Source organism: Eublepharis macularius, chromosome 3 (genome assembly GCF_028583425.1).
Source record: "Eublepharis macularius isolate TG4126 chromosome 3, MPM_Emac_v1.0, whole genome shotgun sequence".
NCBI classification, from domain to species: domain Eukaryota; kingdom Metazoa; phylum Chordata; class Lepidosauria; order Squamata; family Eublepharidae; genus Eublepharis; species Eublepharis macularius.
This window is the reverse complement of record NC_072792.1, coordinates 153,917,159-153,930,139: the sequence shown is the minus strand read 5'-3', so window position 1 is coordinate 153,930,139 and position 12,981 is coordinate 153,917,159. Positions and strand designations below refer to the sequence as shown.

Here is a 12,981-nt window from a genome sequence, read left to right as displayed (position 1 = left end):
GCTTCCTTCTATCCTTCCCACCCACCTTTTTCTTCACCCCTCATTTACCTCCCCCTCCACAGCAGCCTCTCCCCTGTGGCCCAGTTGCATGGTGCCTGCTGAGACAAGCCGTTACATATTGGGGAGCCTGCAAGGATTTTTGACGGGGGAGGTAGTTCACTTTTCTCTGTATCCTCTTTCACACACTGGGATATGGACACCGGTCTCCCAGATTCTAGTCTGACACTCTAATCACTACACTACATTGGCTATAGTGTGTGAGGGCTGCTGTAGAATAGTAGCATGCAGCTAGGACTGGGTGAGTCATTGTCAGGCCTGGCTAGGGGATTCTCTCAGAATCTCCACTTCATCCAACACAGTGGTATGAGTTAAAAGGGTCTTTATGCAGCTAAAACTCCCTGGAAGTGCACTGATACATAGAGATTGCCCAGAACGCTGAAGTACAGTCTTCCCTGAGAGGTTATACTCCCGTTCCCCTCCCCCAGTCCAAACAAGTCAGTGAAAGTCCTGCAAAAGATGCCCAGCCGAAGTTCCCACTCCCGGTTCCCACACACTACCAGCTGCACTGATAAGGTCTCTTAGCAAAGCATGTCTTAGCAAAGCATAGGCATAGTGAAGGAAGCTACACTACAGGAAGAAAGCTCTTCCCCACCCCCCCACCCCAGTAGACATGCATTCACAGTCATGGCAGGCAGAGTGGCTTGCCTGCCTGACAGTCATGCATGTCATGTTGTATCAAGTCGGTGTAGTTTATCTGGATTTCAGTAAAGCTTTTGACAAGGTTCCTCATGATATTCTGATGGATAAAGTGGTGTAACTGGGTAAACTGGTGGACTGTGGATTGGACTCTAGGACAGTTAGATGGATAGGGAACTGGCTGGACAACCACACCCAAAGCATAGTTGTCAATAAGATCACATCTGATTGAAGGGAAGTGTCGAATGGCTTGTCACAGGGCTTGGTTCTGGGCCCAGTGCTTTTCAATATTCAATATTACTGGGCCTGGCCCCAAGAATCCTTCCTCAAAGGCCAAAACAGCCCTGGAAAGGGCCTTGTCCCCCCTCCTTGCCTTTTAATGACAGAAACCAAGCCTGAAATATAGACTAAACTATTATGGTTGCCTAGCAACAGCCACTGAAGACATCTGTTTAAAGCTACGGGTGCTTCTTTGGGGGGGAAGTTAACCCCTCAAAAGTTTTTTGGGGTTTTTTTTAGATTTCAGATTTTTCTGCAAACCTGGGTCATTATTTACGTGTGTAAGAAGATCCGTCATGTCTGTTCATGGCGCCAATCTCCTTATTTTAGTATCCTCAGATCAGGGCCTCTATAAGATGAGTAATTCACTACCAAAGATTGTAATGAGGGCCATGAACATAGACTTTAGACTGATTTTCTGAGGTTGGGTCTGTCAGTGGCTGCTAGCCATAGTGACTAAAGGGAACCTCCATATTCAGAGGCAGTAAACCTCTGAATCCCAGTGGTAGGAGGTAACATCAAGGAAAAGACTTGCCCTCTTATGCCCTGTTTGTTGGCCCTCTAGGGCTACTATTTGGCCACTGTGTGAAACACAGTGGACCACTAGTCTGATCCAGAGCTCTTACTATGTTCTTATTTATTTTTAAAGCTTTCTCTTTATTAGCAGCATTTGTTCTCCTAGTATTGTAGGAGCTCTACTTTGACAGTAACATCAGCTTGCATATAATGCCTCTTTTTAGTACTTTATTGGTCACTATACAAGTAGATTGTATGTCAGGTAGACTTTTTTCATCTTAGAAGAATTCCTTAATTACTAAATACATTTGCTACATTTCAAAGGGTAACAGATATTTATTCCAAGCTGCATTTCATACTAAACAACTTGAAAAGAATTTCTTCCCCCTTTGGTAATGCACAAGCCTTCTTAGAAGAGATTATGTAACTTCCCCTGACACCTCGTACTTCAAACAGAAGAATGACTTCTATGCTGGAAGTCAGCCAGATTTGTAAATTGAAATGTTCTCCATATAATAAATTTCACATAAGAGAATAAAAGATAAGCATATGAGTTTTTTTAAAAAGCCATGTGATATGTTCTACTTTACAAATAGCAATAATAAAAAGTCCCTCTTGAGCACAACTTCTTCTATAATTTGAATTTTAAGCTCAATTGTCCAGAGAGAAAAAATTGGGTGTGTGGTGGGGGGAGATCTGCAGGCTGGCTAGCCAAATGAGTTTAGTAATCACAATCTCATGCATAATAAATATTATTAAGATTATGTAGTTAAATTATTTGAAAGGAGACAGTATTCTATAACATATTTTGCCATATCAGCAGAAGCGTTCTGTGCAATTGCAGAGGCTAGCAACATAGGCTGGGCCCAATTCTCTGCTTTTCTGCCCATGTGAAATCTATTATAGTCCAAGTCTGTGCATAATATGGCCTTTCTGGTCTGGTTAATAAAGCACGACAGGAGTTAATCTCACATCTAGAGTGCTGCATTGTGTGAGAAATGTGTTTGTGCAGATACTGTACAGATCTGCCCTGGAATTCTGTTATGAGGCAATGTTGTGAAAGCTAAAACTTAATTGCTATTTCCATTTTGTGTATTTCCTTCAAACCATAGTGGATCACAGAACAGTGTTCCTCACAACTATATACAAAAGGGTTTGTGGAGGTGAAGAAACATATATATATATATACCTGGAGTTAGCTAAATACATCCAGTACATTTATAGGCCAGAATTACGACGGATCACTTCGCTATGAGCTTAAACTAGGTGACATCTGCAAGAAACAGCTACACTTTGTTAATTGGTGATAAATTCTTATCATTCGGCAGCAAAACATCTTTGTTTACCTTTCAGAATACTTAGTTTTTTTTAAAAAAGATGTTTATTTCTGTTCCTGTCTGTAGGGCTACGTATGCCTGTGATTCTCCTGTTTGCCTTCAAGTACAGCAGGTTGTCTTTATTTAAATTTTTAATGTTGCTTATTATTTGAGCAAAGGTCAAATATGTTTGTAAGGATCTGTGTAGACTTTTGATGTGCTGCTTTCAATTAGACCTGCTTCCACACAAGCAGCCTTCCTTTGAAGGGAGCAGCGAACCTCATGCTGGTGCGTGTTGTGGCAGGCGAGACTCATTTACTTTCATTTTATTAGGAAATATATTCTGATTTCTTTGTTAAAATGGGTACTTGTTATGATAGAATTTAAGAGCTGCAGAACCAAATGGAAGAAATTCCTTCCCCCTCCCTACCCGTTCCTTATGTATAAGATGCCCGCCTCTTTAAAAGATGGAAGGCTTAGATCTGTCTGTTACTTTAATAATATTATCATTTCTCCACAGGAGGCTCCTAAATAGCATTTTATTCCTTTCATTTTAGCATGATGCAAATAAGCATAATAGTCTTCCTGTTGGATTCTGTGCATAGCTTTGCCCATTTCCCCAAATTCTGTTGCAAATACACCGTCCCAGATGCACTACAATCTTTCAGTCTATTTAGGCATCCTGTTCTTAGCTGCAAAGACACTCGAACATCGGGCATTTTCAAAGAAAGTATTTTTAAAGGATGATTTCCATGCATAAGCTAGAAGTGCAGCAGGGATTATTTTCCAGGTTAGAAAATGCTAAAAGCAAAGGGTTGTAGTGTTGGAGATAACATATAACCCTTGACAGTTTCAGATTAAATATGCGAATGAGATCAAAATGGATGAACCGGTTGAAGCAGATGCTTCTTTCATTATTTTTTTTAAGTGATTCAGGCTGCCACACTGGAAAATGATTCTAAGAAAGGGCTGTTGATGAATGCTCAGTCCGGCAAGACTTTGCATTTGTTCCCAATAGTATCGTAGGAATCTAAAGTCACACACAGAGAGCTGAATATTCTTCATGTCATACCTGCAGCTCCTCAGAGACCAGACACAAGCCAGGTTCCAATTTTCATAAACTACAACTCTAAGCTTAACAAAATCCCATCTGCAGCTCAGTTCATTTGCCCCACTAAAGTGGCCCCTCCATTATATACTCACACTTTTACTGAAGTATGAACAGTCCCCTGCCATATTTTGCTGAGGAGTGATCATGTGAATCATTTACCCAGGCAGAGGGGAGTTGAGATTGCCGCACAGAGGGCAGTCTAAACTCCCCTCTGTCTGGAGATCAGGGGGCGGGGCCACCAGCCATGTGCCCATTTTCATGAGGTTCCGGAACTCCATTCCCCCACGTTCCCCTTGAAAAAAAGCCCTGCATTTGCCTATATAGGTGTGTTTAAAGTAATACTATAGGCTCAGTGGGAGAGAGTGACAATTGACATCTTGGTCCTTTGCCTATGGATGAGATCTTTGTCTGGGTCTGAGGCTCAGCCCCCAGACTTACCAGGAGGAGGGGATGGGACTCGCAATGTTCCCTCTAAGCTGTGCAGTATGGTGAGCCAGGAATCTATTCCACGAGCAGAAACAGCAACTTGCATTAAAGTTTTGAGTGCACCTCCTTTTTTTAAAAAAGAAAATTATTTTAGTCGATGAACATATAAAACATACAAACAAAATATAAACTACTTTAATTTGTATTACAAATGATATATTTATATGAAATGTACTTCTAATTGGTTGTAATATTTCATTTGACTGTTGGGTAAATTAGTTTTTAGAAGCTTATAACCGTAACCTTGTAAAAATCTGAGAATGGATTTTTTTAAACTATTTTAGGAATGCTTTATACGTTATACCTGGAAACAGAATCAAGTCAAATTTCATTACAGAGACTGTTTTAATTTAACTTCTCTCTTCTTCCTTTTTGTTTTCTAGAACTTGAAAACACTGTCAATATTAATATTATTCCCATTAGACATGTGCAGTTTAATTCTCATTAAGTTCTCCAGGAGTAGCACAAAGCCTCTCTCCGCTCTATACCCCAGAATAAAATGCTTCTCCCATTTTATGTAAAATATCTCTGAACCCAGAGAAGTAGTAGAACGAGGGCTTCTCTTACAGGGCCCTGCTTGGAGGAGACATTTGGAAGGGGGAGACTGCGCTGAAGACTTCTCTTTCTCTCCATCCCCCTCCAAGCCTTAAAATATTGATCACCTTTGTCAGAGATCCCTTTTGGGAACTACCCTCCACACTCATCCTTCTCTCTCTCCCCCCCCCCCCGCCCTTGGGTTTGAAATGAGCAGCAGCTGACAGCTAAGAATGTGGTATATAAATATTGAAATAAACTACTGGGGGAGAGGGGGAAGGTGGGGTGATATATGGAAACTAGAGGATGAGAGAAGGGAGGTGATAAAGAGGGGGTGCAGTGTGGGGGCGCCGCTCTGCTGAAGTGAAGGGGGTAGTAGCATTGATATCGGAGAATAGGAAGGGGAGGGAAAACGGAAGGGAGAAGGGGGAAGGAAAGTAATAGAATTTAAAACAGCAACTTTAAACCCAACAGTGATTTGCTCCTACCTGGTCGCACAGGAACTGAAAGGGAATTGTGTGTGTCTTACCTTACTTCCTCTTTCCCCGGCGGTGGTGCACACACAACCAGCCACTCTTTCCACCAAAAGCAGCCCCCCCCCCCGCAAAAAAGCCTGAGGAAAGGTGAGAAGTAGAAGCCATGCCAGCCAGGGAGGGGGAAAGGGATGTACTAAAGGGAATGACAGGATTGCCCATTGGAAATAATGGGAGAGGCTTGAAGGCCCATTGGGGAAAATTGGAGCCAGGATTGCCAGTTTACTTGCATGGGCTCCATTGAAATGCATTACAACACACACACAAAAGCAAGAGTCCAGTAGCACCTATAAGACTGACAAAATTTGTGGTAGGGTATGAGCTTTCATGAGCCACAGCTCACTTCATCAGTGGGGTGAAATGAGCTGTGGGTGACCCCTTGAAGGAAATGGGAGCCAGGAATGCCAATTTACTTGCATGGGCTCCATTACAACACAAAAAAAGAGCAAAAGTCCAGTAGTGAAGCTGTGGCTCATGAAAGTTCATACCCTACCACAATTTTTGTTAGTCTTATAGGTGCTAATTGACTCTTGCTTTTTCCTACTGCTACAGACAAACACGGCTACCCATCTTGATCTATCAACACAGGCCCCTAGGAGGCGAATCAGTGGTCTGGGACTGGAATGGCAGTGGGTGTGGTATGTCAGGGAGTGTCATTCCAGTCCCAAAGCCCTGACTCTATTCCCAGGAACAGTCATTCCACTCTGCGACCTGTCATTCCAGTCCCTGAGCACAAGTTCTGTTCCCAGGGGTTGTCATTCCACTCTGGGGATGTCATTTCAGTCTGAGAACACTTCTGCTATACCTAGGGGCTGTCATTCCATTGTGGTGCCTGTAATTCCACTCCAAGAATGCTTCTACTACTACCAGGGGCTGTCATTCCACTCTGCAGCCTGTCATTCCTTCTCAGAGCACAGATTCTGCTCTGAGGGGGCTGTCATTGCACTCTGGGAGTTGTCATTCCAGTCCCAGAACACTTCTGCTCCTCCCAGGGGTCATCATTCCAGTCTAGTGCCTGTCATTCCAGTCCCAGAACACTTCATCTACTTCCAGGAGCTGACATTGCACTGCACTCTGGGGGCTAGCCTTCCAGTCCCAGAGCACTGGGCCTATTCCAGGGACTGTCATTCCACTCTGAAACCTGTCATTATGGTCCCGGAGCACAGACTCTATAGGTAGGGACCGTCATTGCACTCTGGGGGCTGTCATTCCACTCCCAGAGTATTCTATCTGGTCCCAGAAACCTTTATGGAAAATCCATTCTGCATTTTCTTTGCAACTTTTTTTGTGTTGTAATGCATTTCAGTGGAGCCCAGGCAAGTAAATTGGCATCCCTGGATCCCATTATCTCCAATCAGCCTTCAAGCCTCTCCTATTATTTCCAATGGGCAATTCTCCTTTCATTCCTTTTAGTTTATGAGGGGGGAGCAAGAAAGAAAGGAGGGAGCAAGGAATAAAAAAGGTCAGATGGGAGCTCGGTCCAACCAGGTGACAGAGCTAGGCAATGCCATGGCCAGCACTGCCTCTGATGGGGCCACCCAGCAGCTGGAAGGCATCGCAGGAGCAGGCTTTGGCTCCAGAGCCCCACCCATCCCAACAGCCAGGGGAGGGAAAGAGACACCCAAGCCACAGAGAGTCAGATAGGGCACATGGAAGCCAGACAGCCCCACCCTCCAATGGGACGCTAGGAGCCCAGGTGGGGCGAGAGAGGGCAGCCAACCCCAGGAGGGGGCCGGGAGCCAAGGCAGCTGCCCATCAAGTCTGAGGGAATGGGCTTCCACGGGGATAGGGCAAGGCCGGGATGATAGGGTGGGCACCCCTCACAGAGGCCTCCATAAAAAGGTGAGAGAAGAGGAAGACAGGGTGGTGAGTTGAGGAACAGATAGAGAGAGAAGGAGAGAGAAAGAGGAGGAGGAGGAGGTGGCAGCGGCTTTGCATGGAAGGGAGTTGGAGAGGAGGCAAGAAGCAAGCAAGGCAGAAGAATGGACGAGAGGGTGTGAGGGAGATGTATACCCCCCCTCTGGCCATGGACCAGACGCCGGCGATGAGCCGAGTGTAAAGGCAGCTTACCAGAAGCCCTCGCCAGGCGCTAAGGCACCAAGTGCAGCTGTGTCCCAGCCAAGATGGGGCAAGGCCACAGAACAGAAGCCCTCGCCAGGCGCCAGGGCATCGAGTGCAGCTGCGCCCCAGCTGAGGTGGGGCAAGGCTGCTTTCCAGAAGCCCTCGCCAAGTGCTAGGGCACCAAGTGCAGCTGCGCCCCAGCCAAGGTGGGGTGAGGCCGCTGACCATGAGCCCTCACCAGGTGCTAGGACATCGAGTGCAGCTGCGGCTGTGCAAAGACCTGACAATCTTTTAGGGGAGTGTTTGAATCTGAGTCTCCATTCTCATATGTATTTCTTGACTTGTGCTGACCTTTAAATGTCCCAAATGTTCATTGTATCTGTTCCTAAATGACTCATCTAGAGTTGCCTCATTTCCCAGGCAATCTTTTCAAAGATCCTTTCGGTGGATAGGGCTAGTTAAACCACAATGTTTTAGGGAGCCCCACCTGGGCCATTTCCAGACGGCTTACCTGGCTCCAGAACATTGCGCCATCTTGTGGGGGAAACGCGAAATATCGCGTTTTCTCGTGTGAGTTTTGCGTGATGTCATGCGACGTCACGCAAAACTCGCGCGAGAAAACGCGATATTTTGCATTTTCCCCACAAGATGGCGCAACGTTCCGGAGCCAGGTAAGCCGTCTGGAAACGGCCCTGATTTTCCACCTCTTTAACCAAATTGTTCTTTAAAGTAGACTTGAGAAAGCAGCAGCTAATGGCCCCCAAATGTAGTGGCATTCAAGCTCACTCCAGCCTCACCCTATGCTCTACTCACTCTATTCTCACTTCTATGTCCTTATCTCCTTCTGTCTATCAAAGCCTTAAACCCTTCTGACTTTAATAAAGGAAGGAAAGGGACATGTCCAGAGCCAGAGAGTTTGGCAGAAAAATTCTTAAACATTATAGATCTATGACTTGTTGCCACTTCTCTCATATAAGCTGAGAAAAGGATTTAGTGGAGGCCAGGCAATGAGTCTGTCACTGTTCGATGCAATTCTTGAAAGGGTTCCTGTGCCTTTAAAATATCATACAACGATGACCATTTTGTTGGGATGCATATTTATTCATTATATTCCTGTCTTCATTTTGGAGAAGGAGACGGTTATGGGAACTTTTTGTACCACAGTCAGTCATCCAGGATGAAGGAAGGGCATCCTCCATGTGTATGATTTAAATTATTCTATTCTAGAAAATGAAAGCTGGGATCTGGGATCCTGGAGAGGTGTTGAGGATGGGGATTGGACTGATTTTGGGATGGGGTGGGGGAGCAGGGTGGTTGGGGATTTTGAGAGACGGAGAAATGGAGCAGAAAGAAGTTTTGGTAGGAAAAAGTGTTTGGCCCAATAGAGGAGGGAGAACAGAGAAATAGTTATATCTGGGTCTTGAAGGCCAGTTTGGTGTAGTGGTTAAGAGTGCGGGACTCTAATCTGGAGAAACAGGTTTGATTCCCCACTCCTCCACTTGAAGCCAGCTGGGTGGCCTTGGGTCAGTCTGTCATGGACCAACCTGGCCCAGCAGAGCAGAGAGACTCAGAGGACTCTTCTGAGGGAGAGGCAGCTGGCGAACCTGACCCAGATCCACAGCCAGTGGCAGAGGCATTGCAGGAGGAGGCAGTCTCTGAAGGCTCAGACAGAGATCCACAGCCAGGTCCCAGCACATCGGTCCCTCAGCTTCCCAGCCCTGGGCCAGCAGCAGAGAGCCAGACACCAGCCAGCTCTCCCCCTCAGCTTCCCAGCCCTGGGCTGGCAACAGAAAGCCAGCTCTCACTCTTCATCGCCAGAGCCTCTGGAGCACCGTCAGAGGAGGGCTAGGAGAGCCCTCCAAGCCAGAAGGCGCAGTGCCAGGCTAGCAGTACAGCACCAGCCCAGCACCATTAGTGATGATGAGTGCTTGCAGGAGCAGGATTGAGACAGTGGGCAGGAGCATGCTATAGCAGAAGCAGCTGAGCACTGTGAGGGTTAAAAGCAGCCAAAAAGGGAGTGGCTGTGTGGAAGCAATGTGTCTGCTTACTACTGACCTTGTTGCTGTGGTTGGAACTGATTCTCTTGTCTCTGACTGTGACCTGTTCATGTGGACTTGTTTCTGGAATACCCCTTTGGACTTGAAGCTGTGAGTGTTGCCCAATCGGTGCCTGAACTTTGGAACTGTGCTTTGCCCTGCTCAGACAACTTGGGAGTTTTCCCTTGCCTGCTGCCTGTGTGAGTCTGCAATTGGGACACAGTCACAGCCCCACCCACCTAGGAGCTCTCTCAGCCCCACCCACCTCACAGGGTGTTTTGTTGTGGGGATAATAATAACATACTTTGTAAACTGCTCTGAGTGGACATTAAATTGTCCTGAAGGGCAGTATATAAATTGAATGTTGTTCTCGTTCTTGTTCTTGTTGTTAAGGGGAAATAGTAGTCTTTGTGAAGGAAAGGTGTGTGGAATGTGATATAGCAAGCTGAGACTTTGGGGAGAGAGATGAAGGTGAAAGAGGCCTAAAAGACCATTCAGCTCTACATAAGAGGGAACCTCTCCCCAACTAACCCTCTTTGCCCAGTACTCACCGGTCCTTTGCCCTTGCTAGTAATAAAAATCACTTGCTAGTGTTCCTTAGAAGTCCCTACGTTTATTTTGGCAGGCAGCGTAAATCAAAACTGCCCCATTGGTTAACCTTTAATTGGCATAATCTGTATTCCTAACATTTGAATCATCTGTTTTCCCACCTCCTACAGGCTTCGATCTCTGTGGTGCAAAATGTCACCAGCTTTGCCTGCCCTCAAGAACGAAGGGCAAAGAAATCTGTATTGTGCTATGGGGCTAAAGTTAGATGAAAGGGCTTCTGGGAAACACTAGTGAACCCTCTGTCTACTGCTATTCCACTAGTCTCAATGCTGACAGCACAGTTCACTTCTGGAGTATCTGGGAAGGACATCTTAACTTGCGATCAGTAGGATAGCATTCAACGAGGGCAAGTTTTGTAAAATTTATTTTCTAATTGTCAGAGGAGCAGATTTGGGTTTGACAAAGCTCTTGCACTGTAAAAGAAGGGAAATATCTCTACTGGCTCAGAGTTTAAGAACTGGCAACACTTTTAAAACACTTTGGTACTCTTTAGCTAACTCTGAATTGAGCACGAGAATGCCAGCTAATGTGCTAAGGCAAAAGTTGATGGTACTGGAGAAGGCATGTCAGAGGAGCTGTTAGAGGGGTCCTAAGGTTTGCTGTGCAAATACTGCTGTACCGAGGTGAAGACTAGGTTAGGTTCTTTTTATCTGAGTGTTTCACTCTAACTCTGCTCCTCTCATGAGTCACGATGCTTGAGTGACACTCACAAATCTTACGCTGTCCCTCACAGGCATGGCGGCAGCAGACCCCTTGGATATTGAAACTTTAATAGCAGCTGCAGTGTGTGTGGGATGGGGGTTGACTCAGATTAGGGCCTGGCACGGGAGGAGCATTTAAGCCTTTTCACCTGCACTGTCTTCTCAGGGCAAATTCCACCCCCACCCCCCAGCACTGCTATTAGCCGTTCAGGGGGAAATCTATAGGTACCTGTATGGTATCTGTATATTTTCCCCACAGGATAAATAGAATCTGTGGGTGAAGTGGATGCAATTTGCATTGAGAGAACAGTGCAGAGAGGAAAGGATTGATCTCTCCTCCTCTATACTGTGGTCCCAGTCCGAATTGCTGCATCCCTCTCCCCTTCCATGACTACTGTTTTGGTTAAAAAAAATAACAAGGAATATCTGTTCATAGTTAACCTCTGTCACTTCTGTATAGGTCTTGTTTCAGGTCTCAGAGACTGGATATAATCTAGACTAAATTTTCTGCTAGTGGAAGGTGCTTCTGTCAGCAGAACAGAACTTTCCTGCCTCATTGATCTCCCCAAAATGCTGCTCCTCGGGAACAAGGGACCCTCAAGGAATGGCATAGGGGTGAATCAGGTCTTCAACAGGAAGAGGGAATTAATGGAAGTTACACCTCCTCTTCCATTAGCAGAAAATTTAGTCCACATCCAACCCCTACTTTGGTAGCTCTAGCTACTCTAAACTGAAATCATTTGGAGCCCTTTGCTAGAGGATTCACTCTTTTTCTCTCCTATTAGCTGTTATAAGGAGGGAGGGTACCTGGCACTCCTGTTCCGTGCAAGTTCAGCAAGTAGGGGAACAGTGGAACCAGGTGCAAGGTGTAAACTTTTTATTAAGGCTCTATAGATCGCAAATTCTGAAAGCAGAGAGACCTAAGTCTTAGTACTAAGTCTTTAGACAAGCATGAACTGGCTGCACCCTGCTAGATCCATTGACTTCCATGGACTTAGAGGAGGGTAGCTCTGCTTAGGATAGCACTTCATATTATCTAAGCATTTAGGTGAAACAAACTTTTTTGTCAGTATTTTAATTGCAAGTGCATGCTTAGCAATTTGCATCTATTTTTTATGGGGCTCTAATTAGTGTGGTTTGGTCTCCTGCAGGTTCAACCTTTGGAAGCGAAGAGCCAACCGTTCCTAAGGCAGCTGAGTCTTCTAAAGAAGCACCCAAGGGAGCCGGTAAAAGTGTGCCGCAGGCATCAAGCAGCACACCAGCTGCCCGCCGGAGTTTACTTCCAGCTCCAAAGACAACCTCAGCACCTGCTGGTGAGTTTTGCAAGCACGCATCTTAGCGTTCGTGCACTGTGTTCACTGGCAGGATTGAGTCCTCACTGTGTCCTGCCTGTGCGTTCCTGCCAGTCAGTAGGGCTGTAGGGGTATGATTGACATAGCCCCGCAGAAGTTGTAGCACCAGTGGAAATATCCAAGAAGAGAGACATCTGGAGATTCATACTCTAGACTGCCCATGAGTGATTTGTGTCTTCCTTATGGTTTAAAGGGAGATTGATAATTTAAAAAATGAACCAGTTGAACTTTTGGAATTTTTTAAATGGATGTATTTCGTCTTTGGAAAAGAAGATATTAAGCTTTGCCTGAATCATATGGCATTTGAAGTTCAAAATAATAGGCCATCATAATACATATAAAACTTTTGTGAGATTTCTGTTCATCCACTCATCATTATATAGAATCAGTGAGAGAGTAATGAGTTTGGTATGAGCGCAAGAAACCACGTTTTGATTTATCTGACTTAAGTAATTGGACTGACCATATGCAGAAAATTGTTATATATGATACATCCTATGTAAGATCACTGACTAAGATCATCCAGTGCTTTGGAGCAGATTGTCATCAATATGCTGATGGCGCCTAAAGAAACATCTCACGGAATAAGGGTCTAGAAGCAGGCTTCATATTATGAGAGGGAGAGCAGGAAGGGTTACATTAGTGCTTGGTTTTTGTGGCCCCTTCTTACATGCCAGGGTAGGGCCGATCACCATCTTGGGGTCAGGTAGCAGTTTCCCCCAGGCCAGTTTGGCTAGGGATCCTGATGGTG

General features: G+C 45.5%; 1 protein-coding gene across 2 annotated transcripts in view; it reads left to right on the top strand.

The window, feature by feature from the left end:
* Positions 1–12,981, top strand: part of MTUS2 (microtubule associated scaffold protein 2) — a 277,327-nt gene that overhangs the window by 156,749 nt on the left and 107,597 nt on the right. For both annotated transcript variants that reach the window (XM_054974319.1, XM_054974318.1), the window contains one exon: positions 12,030–12,191. In XM_054974319.1, the coding sequence (XP_054830294.1) occupies positions 12,030–12,191 (162 nt within the window). The remainder of the gene's footprint in view (positions 1–12,029; positions 12,192–12,981) is intronic.